Here is a 13,279-nt window from a genome sequence, read left to right as displayed (position 1 = left end):
CCGCTCCTTCTCTCATGTCCCTTGCTCCTCATCTGGTGTCCCCTGTTTCTTCCTCGATGTCTCCCGGTCCTTCCCTGATGTCCCCCAGTCTCCCCCTGGTGCCCCCGCTCCCTCCCCGCTGCCCTCGGGCCCACCCGCCCAGGGGAGGCTGGGGGTGGCGGGGTGCGGGACGTGCGGGGGCCGGTCCGGCCGCTCCCAGCCGGCGCGCCCCACTGAAGGTCTCTTTTGTGTCCCCGCTGTCCCCCTCCCCAGGTGGCTGCGAGTGGCCCGGGCCGACGACGTGAGGCGCGGGGCGGCGGTCAATGTTATTTGAGCGGGGGCCGCGGGCCTCGGCGATCGCAGAGCGGAGGATGCAGAAAGCCGCCTACTACGACAACGCGGGGCTCTTCGGGGGCTACACCTACAGCAAGGCCGACGCCTACCCCTACGGCGCGGCCCACCAGCCCTACGGCCCGGCCGGCCTGGACGGCGAGTACCCCGGCTCCGCCTGCTCCGTCCAGGGCTCGGCGCCCGGCCGGGCCCCGGCCCACAAGGGCAGCGAGCTGAGCGGCAGCTGCATGCGGACGGCCGGGGGCGGCCCCGGGGGCAGCCAGCCCCCGGGCATCGGCGAGCAGCAGCCCCCGGCCCTGCCGCCCTCCTCGCCGCCCAACCCTCCCCCCAGCGCACCCCCTCCGAAAAAAGCCAAGGGGGGCCCCAACTCCTCGGGCTCGGCCACCGCCACCCTCAGCAAGCAGATATTCCCCTGGATGAAGGAGTCCCGGCAGAACTCCAAGCAGAAAAGCACATGCGCCCCCTCAGGTAGCCCGACACGCCCGCCCTGGCCCATCGCCCGCCCGGGGAGCCGGGCTGAGTCCCTCGGGCTGAACCCCTCGGCCTGAGCCCCCTGGCCCTGCGCCTTGTCCCCTGCTCCTCCAGCTGCCACCGCCCCCCCGCCCCGCTCGGGGGTCCCAGCCCTGCCGGGCGCTGCGGGTGGGGCAGGCTGGGGGCTCCCGCCCCGCTCCCCCTGCCCGCCCGGCGGCGGCAGGCGCGGCTCCGACGGGTCCTGGCAGCGCCTGGATGGGCGGCCCCAGGGGGCCCCCGGGGGGAGGCAGCTGCGGGGGGGGTGTATGCCGGGCAGGGAGGGGGGGAGGCCGCCCCCGGGCCCCCCGCGCCCCCTCCCCGAGCGCCGGCAGAGCGGGAGGGGGCGGCGGGGCTCCGGGGGACCCCGGGGGGGGGCTTTCGGGGGGGACCAACGGCTCTTTGTGCCTCTTCCCCGCAGGAGAGAGCTGCGAGGACAAGAGCCCCCCCGGGCCGGCCTCCAAGCGGGTGCGCACAGCCTACACCAGCGCGCAGCTGGTGGAGCTGGAGAAGGAGTTCCACTTCAACCGCTACCTGTGCCGGCCGCGCCGGGTGGAGATGGCCAACCTGCTCAACCTGACCGAGCGGCAGATCAAGATCTGGTTCCAGAACCGGCGGATGAAGTACAAAAAGGACCAGAAAGCCAAAGGCATCATGCACTCCCCCGTCGGACAGTCCCCGGACCGCAGCCCCCCCCTGAGCGGCCCAAACCACGTCGGCTACTCCAGCCAGCTCCCCAGCGTCAACAGCCTCAGCTACGACGCGCCCTCGCCCACCTCCTTCGCCAAATCCCAGCAGAGCATGTACGGGCTGGCCGCCTACACGGCGCCGCTGAGCAGCTGCCTGCCGCAGCAGAAGCGCTACGCGGGCGCGGAGTACGACCCCCACCCCATGCAGAGCGGCGGCGGCGGCGGCTTCGCCAACCCCAGCCTGCAGGGCAGCCCCGTCTACGTGGGGGGCAACTTCGTGGACTCGATGCCGGCCTCGGGCCCCATGTTCAACCTGGGGCACCTGCAGCACCCCTCCTCCGCCAGCGTGGACTACAGCTGCGCCGCCCAGATCCCCGGCGGCCACCACCACGGACCTTGCGACCCCCACCCCACCTACACGGACCTCTCCTCCCACCACACCTCTCAGGGACGGATGCAGGAGGCACCCAAGCTCACGCATCTGTAGCGGGGCGGCGGCCGGCGGGGCCCGCTCCCCTCTCCATTACCTCACTTTTCTGACGGGACAGTGTTACTTTGCTCTCGAGTGCCAACAGTGTTAGTGGATTTGTCTCCCCTAGCAGCTCCCTTCCTTCTTCCGCAGCCCCGAGTAGGTCCGTGAGCAGGAGCCCTTCTCTTAGAGCTGTGCTAAGCATGACAGTGCAATATACTGCCAACCGAGGGACTGATAAGCTTGGTGTACTTGAAGGTAAGTCTTAGAGATGCCGTAGTGTTAGCAGCGCGTCATGCTGAGGTGTTTTAGACCAGTCGTGAGCGGTGGGAACTCGCCCGCGCGTAAGCTTATTTCAGAGAAGTTAATTTATGGATTCTTCCGGAACGTAAGGATCGCATCGGACTAAATGATATGTATTTATTATTTTAAGCGAGACATTTTTGTATCACTGATTATTTATCCTCGTCTTAATGTATTTATGTGGGTATTTGTAGAGTTTCTTCACCAGTACTTCGGAAGAGCGATTCAGGTCCGTGGTGACTTACATTTCACCTATTTAGTATATTCGGTCTGAGCTAGTTGAGAGAGTAGTCTTGAACAGTTGTAACAGTGGCTGGTGTTTGTAGTTTATGTAAGGATTAATTAAGACAGCAAGTCGTAAGTCATTAATAGAGTAAAACAAACTGACATCACGCGAAGAGCCGTTACACTTTAAAAAAAAAAATCGAAAGTATTTTTAAAGTATTTATTTCTAAGCGGCTGGCCCCACTCGAGCGCCTCGGTGGCTTGGCCGGCAGCTGGCTCGGCCGGGTGAGGCCACCTTTAGTTGGGGGTGCAGCCGCTTTGAGGAGGCGATCTGCAAAGTGGGGCGCTTGGCCATCTCGTTTCAGATCAAATCCTGCATACAAAAACCTCGGTGAGGTTAACATTTATTTATTGACTGGGTATCTATCGCACGAATTATTATTTCGGTGGGCTATTTTCTTTTCTTTATTTTATTTTATTTTATTTTATTTTATTTTATTTTATTTTATTTTTAATTACACTCTGGCTATCTGAAATAGGAAAGAAATTAGAAGCTTAGAACGCAAAAAAATTAGAAACCCTCTGATAGTGCTAATTTCATTAGGGTCTCCATAGCAATCTGCGCAGCAGCTGCCGCCTCCTTTGTTATTTATACTGTTGTCTTTATACTAACCATAAATCAATTTTTTAGACATCTTTGGAAGCCCGAGCTTTTCCTCTTGTTTTTCATAAAAATAAACTTTGAAAGAAAATTGACAATCAGATCCGTACAGCCGAAGGGGAGCCGCCGAGGCGGGGTGCGGGCAGCGGCCGGGCGGTGCCGCCGCGCTCCCCCCGCGCCCGGCGAGGACGGTCCCGTCCCCTTTGCCCGCGGCACCGGGGGCACCGCCGCCTCTCTCTGCCACGGACGGGACAGCTAACACGGGGAAGGATTTAAAAAAAAAAAAAAAAAAAAAAAAAACAAAACAAAGAGAGAAAGAAAAAAAAAACCAGAAAGGAGAAAAAAAAAAAGGAAAAAAAAAGGAACGATGCTCTGAACCCTCGTGTTTCCTCCTCTCTAGTTACGCGGCTGTGTTGAATCCCTCGCTGGATTTACAGAGATACTTCTTTTGTAAACGTTGTCATTAAAGTCTCTTCCTGACGGTACATGTCGCTCCGAGAAGACTATTCTTATCTCTTTCTAAAAGTGTCGAATTAAAGATTGACCCGAACTTCTGTGTTCCCCACCGACCCGTCCGACGCGCCAGTTCCCGGTTTGACAAACGCTGCGGCTCCTACTCCATCCTCTAATGACAGGACCTGGCATTCCTATTGTGAGAGAGATTTTAACTCCTCCGATTCTGGGCAACACAGACAAGTTTTCTTTCTTTCTTTTCTTCTTCTTTTCTTTCTGCTCCCTGCTTTCTTCCTCGCCTTCTGATATTTGTGTTTGGCTGGACAGTACCAATTCAAAATATTACCTAGGGTTTTATTTTCCCCTCTGTGCAATTTTAACAATGTCGTGCTACGTTGAGAAGTGTATCTTTTGTTAAATTTCACTTTTACCCAAGCAAATTTGGATATATGTGTTGTAGATCTGTAAACAAAACAGAGCAGAATAAACTACTTTGTTCGGAGACATATTTTAACCATTTTGAGCCCTAAAATTGTTTTCTATGAAAGTTTTCACACAAATTGTTTCTTAGAAGCTCCATCCAGGAGTAAACAAAACATAGAAACAACGCAAAAAGTAAGGCTAAGCACCACTCATGAATTACACTTCTATAATATTCCATAATTATATATATATATATATATGTTTGTATCTCCAAAACTTTCTGTAACCAATGTACCCACGGCTGAAATTGTCCACGTAGGTTTTTTTGTGTGTTCTTGAAAACACGACGTATTTTGCATCACCTGCTTCTACCTGCAAAACGGCAAGGCACCATTTCTGCAGGGCCGTCCCTGGTGTAACCCAATGTGCTTTTCCCAAGTGTTTCCCACCTTCATGCTCTGTAGGCTGTTCTTCAAACAGCGTCTGCTCTGACTTACACTATTAGTCCTTCATTAAATTTGTTAAGAAAGAAAAGGCTGTTTATAGATAGCCCTTCCCCAGATCTGAGGAAGAAGGGGGTTTCAGAGGAACCCTGACCACAAACACGGTGTTACTGAGGCACACTGCCCTGAATTATTTTCATATTGCAGAGAGAGGGGGTTTGCAGACTTGGTTTCCAGTGGGGGAGGAGGAGGAGCATGTGCGAGGGGGAATCTTCTTGTAAATAAATTCACTTTCTTCTCCGTGACTCTGGCAGAGGCGTCTCGTTTGTAACGCGACAGAAGTCTGTGATGATAACCTAATTATTAGAAGTAATGTTACTTTAGCGAGATCGCTGGCATTTTTACAATGTTTGTACAAGCACCAGCAATCTAGAGGAGAGAGACACTTTGGCACAAGCCAGACTTTTTCTTGGCCCATCATTTAAAACCCATAAATTAAAACCAACGCCCTTTCACACTCAATAGAAACTCAGCTCCTTTGCAACAGCATCTGATGTGCTGAACTCTGGTCACCCATTTAAAACACAACTCATCAGCCAAGGCCAAGCCTGGGGCTGATCCCAGCCTTGCCTTTCTTTGCAAGTAGGAGCACGAGCACCACTTCCTCTCCTTCCCTGCTCCCTTCATCTGCTCCAGACCCGTAACAGGGTCACTGAGCCAAGGCCTCTAAATGCCAGCAGTGCTGCAGCAGTGTTTGGGGTGGGGAGCAGCCGACAGCACTGGCTGAGAGGCATCAGGGGTGCACCAAGCTTCAGCAAAGCCATGCAGGTTCTCCTGTTCAGATCAGTGGGTTTTGGGTCTCCACTTGTTGGTCTGGCCCTTACACTCACCCACCATTTAATGGGGCCGCAGCCATTTCCCCACTGCAAAAAGGAGATGAGGCTTTGTGTTAGCTCTGTGCAGTCAGTGCAGGGCTGAGCTGCCCCTTTGCGCCCTGTTTCTTTTGAGGGCGGTCCCATCCATGTCCTTCTGTCTAGGACCTGGTGAGCAGCACCCAGGCAGGGGGACCTAGGCAGGCACAGCCAGGGGCTCCCAGGGATGCCACTTTCTTGCAGGTGCCACTTATGTGGGGCTGGGAAAACAAAGCCAAATGCCTCCTGCTCCATTAGTGAGTGCTCCCTGGGCAGAGCACCGCAGGCTCCCAGCCCTGGTCCCTGGGCAGGCCAGGGAGGGACTCTGGGGCATCCCACATGGCTGCCACCATGGGACCACCCCTGGGTCACCTGGGGCTGCAGGCACCCTTGTCCATGGGTGAAGAGTAGGCAACTGGCTGCACACCCAGGAGGCAAGGACAGACAGAGGGGAGGCTGGCCAAGAAAGCAAGCTCACCAGCACCAGCTAGAATCCCCCTGACTTTCTTGGGGACCAGCTGGGTCATTGGAGCTCCATGGCAAGAAGTCTGAAGGCAGGATCCACCACTGGGGTCTCACACCCTTTGAACCCCATGGCAAGCCCTATGAAAAAGCCTACAGGGAGGTCCAGGCACAGAAGGGACTACTCAGCTAGGGAAAAAAGAGGGTAAAGGGGATGGGGCTGCCGGGTTACCACTGGGAGGGTGCCTCCCTGACAGCTGCCGGCCAGGGAAGGAGGGAAGGAGCTGCAGGTTCCGATGCCATCCTTCTATGTGCCAGCCTGCCATGTGTGCCCAGCGGCCACACAAAATGGCAGCCCGGCGAAGGTGCAGCGTGCTGCGCGGCGGAGAGACCCAGGCATCCAGCACTGCTGCTGCAGACCTGCCTGGGAACAAAAGCTGGAGCCAGACGGGCAGCACAAAGGGGCTGGTGCTGCTGGGGCAATTAGGGCTGCAGTGGTTGGTTGACCACCACGTGATGTTATATATTGATGAACTGGCTACCTCTGCTTTTAAAAGGCATGAGATGGGCTGGACCAGAGCTCTGTTGGCCGAAGCTACTTTGCAGGGACTGAGCAGCAGGTTAATCCCTGAATGGGCAACAGCTCTCCATTCCCATGTGCGTAGTGGCAGCGGGTATGCTGTGATCCTCGCTGGGAGTGGGGCTGGCGGGGGAGGGAAGGGGCTGGCTCTATTAAGGGTCATCAATCACATGATGAGCACTTTTCACTCGACAACGGTTCCTCCTACTTCTGCTTGGGCCTGAGCCAGCTGGGACTCGACCAGAAACTCCGGCCAGCAGAGGCAGAGCCCAGTCCTGGAGCCCGAGAGCCACGGAGTTACGTGGCAGGACAGCACCGAGCTCCTTTGGTCACAAAGGCTGAGATGCAAAAGGGGACACAGTGAGGTGTCTGTGCCTGCACATCCCCAGGCCTCTACAGATGCTGCTCAGGAGCAGAGGCGGGCCTTTGTCTCCACCTTCAGAGCCCAGGGTCCCGGAGCACCCTGAACAGCTCTGGGATGAACCCCAGAAAGGCTCAGCTACAATGATCATAAGCACAAAGCTGAACAAAATTAGCACGGGATCTGTACTAGGCAGGATGAAGGTCTTCTGGGTAAAAATACGCCTGAATGTACAATTTGAACACTTGGGTTCATTTTTTCTTTATTTGCTGATACGCAGGTTTTTTTTTTTTTTTATTTGCTGATATGCAGCAGAAGTTTTGGGAGAGGGTACACAACCCCATGCTGAGTGAGGTGCGTACCCTCGATCTTTCCTCCAAGGAATCTAGGCCACCTTTTAGGATCTTTGGGAGCAAGAAGGGCTAGGCAAGGCAGAAATATTGGCTGCAAAACCTTTGACATCTCTGTTTTGCACACAGCAGTGTGGCTTACCTTGATACCTCTGGGTTATCAATACGCGCAATTTTTCCTTCCTACCAAACTCACAGCCATGGGACAGGAAACAGGGAATTACACGGTACAGGGGCCCATGGGGAATCACTCCTCTGGGGAAATCCTTACAGAGGGAGGGAGAGACTTTCCTCTTCTCTGTGTTCACGCAGAGGATCTTTGTAGTTAATCCCACATACTGGGAGAGGAGAGGTCCCTGTCCCAGGCCTGGTGAAACCACCCCAGGGGTCAGCCAGGAAAGGGGAGCTTGTGGCAGGGAAATATCGATGGCGGAGGGAAACACACCTTCCTCAGGAAGAGCACAAAGTGCCCTGCCTGCCTGGAAGGGCTGTGCCTGTGCTGGAGCTGAGTCTGGCTCCCCCGGAGCCGCAGGATGATTCCCCTTCTTTGCCCTGGGGTCTCTGTACATCCCTGGTTTTATTCACACTTTGCAAAATAAACTCCCCAGAGCTTCTCCTTCTTCTCTGATAGCCTTCCTCCCAGGGGCCTTTGATGGTTTGCCTGTGTTAACAGGGCCACTGCTTAAATCCCCAGTGTTTGCCTACCTCTCTTCGGGATGCCCACCCACACCCTGGCTGTCTCCACACCATGGATGTACATCCCCACGTACCGCTGAGAACCAGCTCTCCCCACCTGGCAATGTTGTGGCAGCAGAGGGGCAACAACAAGGTCATGCCAGACCTTCCACATCACTTTCCTGAGGGCTGGGGAGGAATCTGTTGCATCTCCTGTGTGTTAGCTATTGTGACAAGCACAGAGGGTGGAGGCTTGCTCCAGAGAGGAAAGACAACACGCCCCAACCTCAAAGTAGTCCCTGTGGCTCAGGGCTGCCATTGCCTTCAACACACATGCTGCTCAAGCAGCCTCCCTGAGGCACTGCTGCTAAGTGTCTGCACCCAACAGGGCTTAGGGCCTTTTGGCTGGGCTTGTTCCTACATCATGTCTTAATTTCACAGTGGCTGTGTCAGGCTTTGCAGGGGACCACATGTTTCCAGAAGCGTGCTGGCACAAGGGTTGGTTTGGTCCATTGTTCTCACAGATGTTTCTGCCCCAGCAGCTCCCCTGGCTCGTGCCATCACTGCACTGCTTGCACAGACGTCCCTAAACCTCCCAGCCATTCTCAAATTGCCTTTGACAGCATCATGTTCCTCCCACTCTTCTTTTTAACCCACTTTTCTTCTTCCTCCTTTGACTTCCAGGGATTCTTTCCCATTAGACCTCTTGCAAAAAAACAGCTACAGTCGCTCAACTTCATATCACTGGGACTTAGCTATTTAAGTCTGAACACTGTGACATTCAGGAGCGTAGAAAATTGCATCCCCCTCAAAAGCCAGAGCAGCAACAAGAGATGCTTTGCCTGTGTTTAGCCACTGATTTCTGCTTTCCTCATCCTTGAACAGTGCTGCAAAACCAAACAGGTAATGAACGAGAAACTCGGTAACAGAATCCAGCCAGATGAATGGAAAGATCATATGTTGGTGTGAACATGGACAGCTCTTCTAGCATTTAAAACACAGCTTTAGGTGTAATTAAATGAGTTGCGTTCTGCAAACAGAAGACTCAAGTAAAGTAGCAGCCCTCCTCCAGAGCCAGTGCTGTTTGCTTCACTGCGGGCAGGAGTTTTTACAGCAGGGGAGACTGAAGAGCACAGATGCTCTCCTGTGTGGACAGCCTTCTCTGCTAAAGAGAAAGCCTCGTGTTCCCAGGCTTCTGTTTTGTCAAAGATGACATTTTCCAAACCACTCTGATTGCCATGCGTGTGCTGAGCAAGTTTGTATCATCCCGAATTTAACCCCTCCTTCAAAATGTAGGTTTCCTGACAAGGTGTATTTGATTTAAACTGTTCTTTTAATTTATACCTGCATCCTCTGCAAATGGAAATGTAGGTGATACCACATTATTAGTGCAGCAGAGTAGCACAGCCCGGAGCAGTGAACATGTCTGTGTCTGGAGAACACCTAACTTTGGGTTTCTGGGCTTACAGCGACAGTGCTGTCTGTAGACTGAGTCCCAAGCACGTTAAAGCAGTAATCAGGATGGCCAGCCTTTGCTCTGTAATAGTTGCTTTATAGCAGATGGGCTGGATGAGCTGGGGAGAAAGTGGGGCTGATAGAAGGCCACGTTGCTGGTCAGAGCCCACATGCAGGGAAGCGCTCCTGTGTCCTTGTGGGCATGTGTCTGCCTGTCCCAGGGATGTGTCCTCTCAGGGCCTCTGCAGGAAAGAAAACCAGGCCTGTTCTGAACCATCAGCTGGGCGTAACGGTGGGGCAGCTGGGGCTGAGCTGCAGAGCACAAGTCTCCATGGGAAAGAGTTGAGACTGAGTCAGTGAAATGGTCTGATTGTGTCTTCCCAAGGTGTCCCTTCCCTGCCACCAGCCTAGCTCTCTGAAATCCACAAAAGACCCCGTGGAAATTTTCCTTTTCTGGGGATCCTGGCTGCCCTTGGGTGGTTGGCACCATGTCTGGTCCTTGCAAAATTTGTGGCCTCTTCCTGACCACAGCGAGCAGCACTTCGGCCAAGAGCTTCTAGTCCTCTTTGGGCTGTTGAGTGGAACGCACTGGTTGATGGATCAAGGCATTTCAATTTCATGCTGTTATTTAGAAATAAAATATTTTTTTATAAGGTACCACCCTTTCATTTCCCATCTGAGTCCACATCCACCTCCTAAGACTTAGAAGGTTACACGTCTAATTCGAAGCAGCATGATGTAGCCCTTCTTCGTGTTCCTTGTCTGTCATGTCACCATGTCACCAAAGTGCAAGCATCCTCTGCCCAGCGCACCCTTTTGCTGTTCTGAACTGCACTGACACATGGTTATCAGTTCACGAGTTGGATGAAACCCATCATTATCCAAATCAAGCATATGTGTAGCTCAGACTGGATGGTCAAGCATCACTTGGAGCCATTTAGGGAAAGACAATCACTTTTGGGGTCCAGGCTTCACCTCCTCCAGGCTTGTTCCTGTTCCTGTTCCCTGCCATTCTGGGAGAATGAAAACCAAGAGAGAGTTGGAGGGTTTGGCTGGGCAGTGCAACTCGCTGCACTTGCTGCCAGCTGCAAACGCTCAGTAAACAATGCCGAATCACCAAGGGAAAAATGAAAGCCCATTAACGGGGCGAGCCCGGGGATTCACTTTTGAGAGGCTGCAGAGCACTTATCTGATGGAGCGAGGCCATTAAGTGCCGCGAGGTGCAGCAAGCCCCCTCCGCTCCAGGGGCGGACAGCCTGGGGGTGCCTGCGCAGCCCGCCGCGCCCCCGGCTGCTCCCCCGGGCTGCTTGGGCTCCCCTGGGAGCCTCCGGGGGCCTGGCCGGCAGCGGGGCAAGGGGAGGGGGCAGAGCTGCCCTGGGACGGGAGCTCGGGTCGCGGGAAAGCGCCGGCTCACCCGCCCTCCAAACTCCCGGCAAGCGGCTCCGAACTGCGCGGCGGCTCCGGCGAGTCCAGAGCGAGCGGCCCTGTCCCGGGGGGACCGCGGGAGGGCCCGGGGGAGCTGCCTGCCCGCCCGCAGCCCCACGCCGGCCCTGGGCAACCGGGTGTGGGCAGGGGAGCCGGTGGCGCCCGGGACCCCCGGTGCGGGCTCCCCCCGCCGGGCTCCCATTGGCCGCGGGGCGGGACGTGCCGCCCCGCTCCCGACCCTATATTAGGGCAATATTGCCCCAGCGGGGTGCGGGGAGCGGCGCTGCCCCGCGGGCCATGGACTTGGGGTATTTTCCCCTCGCCTTCCCGCCCGGGCTGTGCCGCGGGACCCCGCAGTCCCCCTACGCCCGGCGGGGGGACGGCGCCTTCCTGGCGCTGGGCACGGCGGCCAGCGCCGCGCCCCCCCTGCCGCCTGCCTGCGCGGGGGCGGCGGGGTACGGGGCCGCCCCCGCCACGGCGCCGGGCCCCGGCTACCGGCCGACCCGCGGAGCCGGGCCGCCGGCCTTCGCCACGTCCATCTTCCCCGGGAGCGGCCGCCCGCCTCCGCCGCCGCCGCCGGAGCCCGGCCGCCCCTGCCCCGGGGCGGGCGGCGGGGGGCTGCGGCGCCTCTCGCCCGGCCCCGGGGCCGTCCCCGCGCCCGGCTCCCCGGCCCCCGCGGCGGCCCCGGCGGCGCCCCGCACCTTCGAGTGGATGCGAGCGAAGCGGAGCCCGCCCGGGAGAAGTGAGTGGGGCGGCGGGGCGCGGGCGGGGGCTGCTCCCATCCCGGCTCCCCTCTGCCCCCCCTCCCGCCCCGACCCCCGCCCCGCTCCCTTCCCCTGCCCCCGCTGAAGCGCGGTGTTTTTCGGCGTTGCAGGCGGCGCGGCGCCGTGCGGGGGGGAACCTCCCGCCTGCCCCGCACGCACCAGCTTCAGCACCCGGCAGCTCACGGAGCTGGAGAAGGAGTTTCACTTCAGCCGGTACCTGTCGCGGGCCCGCCGCCTCGAGGTGGCCCGCTCCCTGCGCCTCCGCGACGCCCAGGTGAAGGTCTGGTTCCAGAACCGCCGCATGAAGCAGAAGAAGCGGGAGCGGGAGGTGCTGGCCGCCCCCGCCGCTGCGCCCACGGGTGCCCCGGGCGGCCCCGCGTGAGGCCCCGCCGCCCCCCACGGGGGGCTCTGCCCGGGGCGGCGGGGCTGGGCTGGAAGCTGCGGCCGGCGGGGCGCCCCAGGTGTCCCTTCACGCGGGACCGCGGCGATGCAGCTTCGCTGCCTTTTCTGTTGCAACTTATTTACGGCTTTATTTATGAGGCTTCAGGGAAAGGTGCCAGCCCGAAACGCTGCTGCTCAGTGTCGGGCCGGGCCGCGGCAGCGGGCGGGCGCAGCGGGGAGCTAACGGGGGCTGCCGCTCCCCCCGGGGAGAGCCGAGAGCAGCTCCGCCAGGCCCCGGGGTCCGCGCGGCGGTGGGTCCACGGGGGGCCGCCCCAAGCTTCCGACCCCTTCTTCGTTTTGCATTTAAAAAGAAAGATCCGCAGGCTCAGGCAAAGTTCATGCGGAAGAGGGGAAGAAACCCCGAGAAGGCAGAGCGGAGGAGAGCACGGAAAACTTCCTCTCACGGGAAAGGGCAGGGATGGTAACGGATACCAGCATGAGTCCAAGATCCCCTTTTGAAAAAAGTGCCCTTGTCTCCTGCCCTACCCTTCACAAAATTGCTGCAAAAAAAGAGGCTGTTTATACTTGTATTTATTCCTCATTCGTTCCCATTCCTTTTCCTGATGTGGCTGATTTAGTCCAAAATCTGTCTAGTAACTCTGAGGGAAGGTTTTAAAAGAAACAGTGTCTTAGGAGGAGCTATGCTAGTTAGCACCATGCTAACTGCAGAGGTGCTGGGATTTTCCTTGCAGAGGCTCTGGGCTTCCCCAGGACCAGCCAGCAGCCGCTCTGCCGGCTCCCGGCACCTCTCGCATGTGCCTGGGCAAGGACAAGACAATAAAAAGCCTCTTACAGCATCTAGGGCCAGACTCTCAGATCATCCAGCTCTCTCAGGCTTGATTGTATCTTATGGTTAAGAAATGCACTGTATTAAATCAGTTTACAACAGATCTTCCCACATACAAAAGCTCAAGACCTGTTAAAGTGCAGAAGGATGCTGGGGTTTGACCACAGACCTCTGCCAGCAAAAGACCAAGAGGATTCCTGGCTCTTTTACTTGGGGTACTAGTTCAAAAAGAGTGACAATGACTGATTTCCCCATACAAGTGCAAAATTCACCAGTGATCCTCACTTGTCCTGATTTCATCTTTCCCAGAGACAAAATAACAGTGTCAAAGTGGACAAAGGAGCCGAGTTCAGACTCTTTTCCCGCCTGTGACTGGGAAAGCATAACAGCAATGCGGAGAGGAATGACATCTGGATTTATGGGAAAGTGATTTTATTTAGTTGTGGTACAAAATGGTTTTGGACAACTCTCTCTTTGCCCTGGATTTCTGCTGGGTGCTGGACTTCGGGGTGAAGAACAAATTGTAGCACCAGGGGAGATGGATCTCAGGGGACCTGTAAGCGCT

At 56.6% G+C, this 13,279-nt stretch overlaps 2 protein-coding genes across 2 annotated transcripts; both read left to right on the top strand.

Moving 5' to 3' along the window:
• Window positions 1-302: 302 nt before the first annotated feature.
• HOXD3 (homeobox D3) lies at window positions 303-2,013 on the top strand (the record flags this gene model as incomplete). Its single annotated transcript, XM_082313984.1, has 2 exons — window positions 303-798; window positions 1,259-2,013. The coding sequence occupies 2 exons, from the start codon at window positions 303-305 to the stop codon at window positions 2,011-2,013; spliced, it is 1,251 nt and encodes a 416-aa protein (XP_082170110.1).
• Window positions 2,014-11,019: 9,006 nt separating this feature from the next.
• Window positions 11,020-11,868, top strand: LOC309590341 (homeobox protein Hox-D1-like; the record flags this gene model as incomplete). Its single annotated transcript, XM_082311460.1, has 3 exons — window positions 11,020-11,199; window positions 11,356-11,464; window positions 11,597-11,868. The coding sequence occupies 3 exons, from the start codon at window positions 11,020-11,022 to the stop codon at window positions 11,866-11,868; spliced, it is 561 nt and encodes a 186-aa protein (XP_082167586.1).
• Between the last annotated feature and the right edge of the window lie 1,411 nt (window positions 11,869-13,279).

Source organism: Platalea leucorodia (assembly GCF_965183815.1).
Source record: "Platalea leucorodia genome assembly, chromosome: 5".
Taxonomy (NCBI): Eukaryota; Metazoa; Chordata; class Aves; order Pelecaniformes; family Threskiornithidae; genus Platalea; species Platalea leucorodia.
Note: the sequence above shows the minus strand (reverse complement) of the source record. Positions and strands in the feature narration are given on the sequence as shown.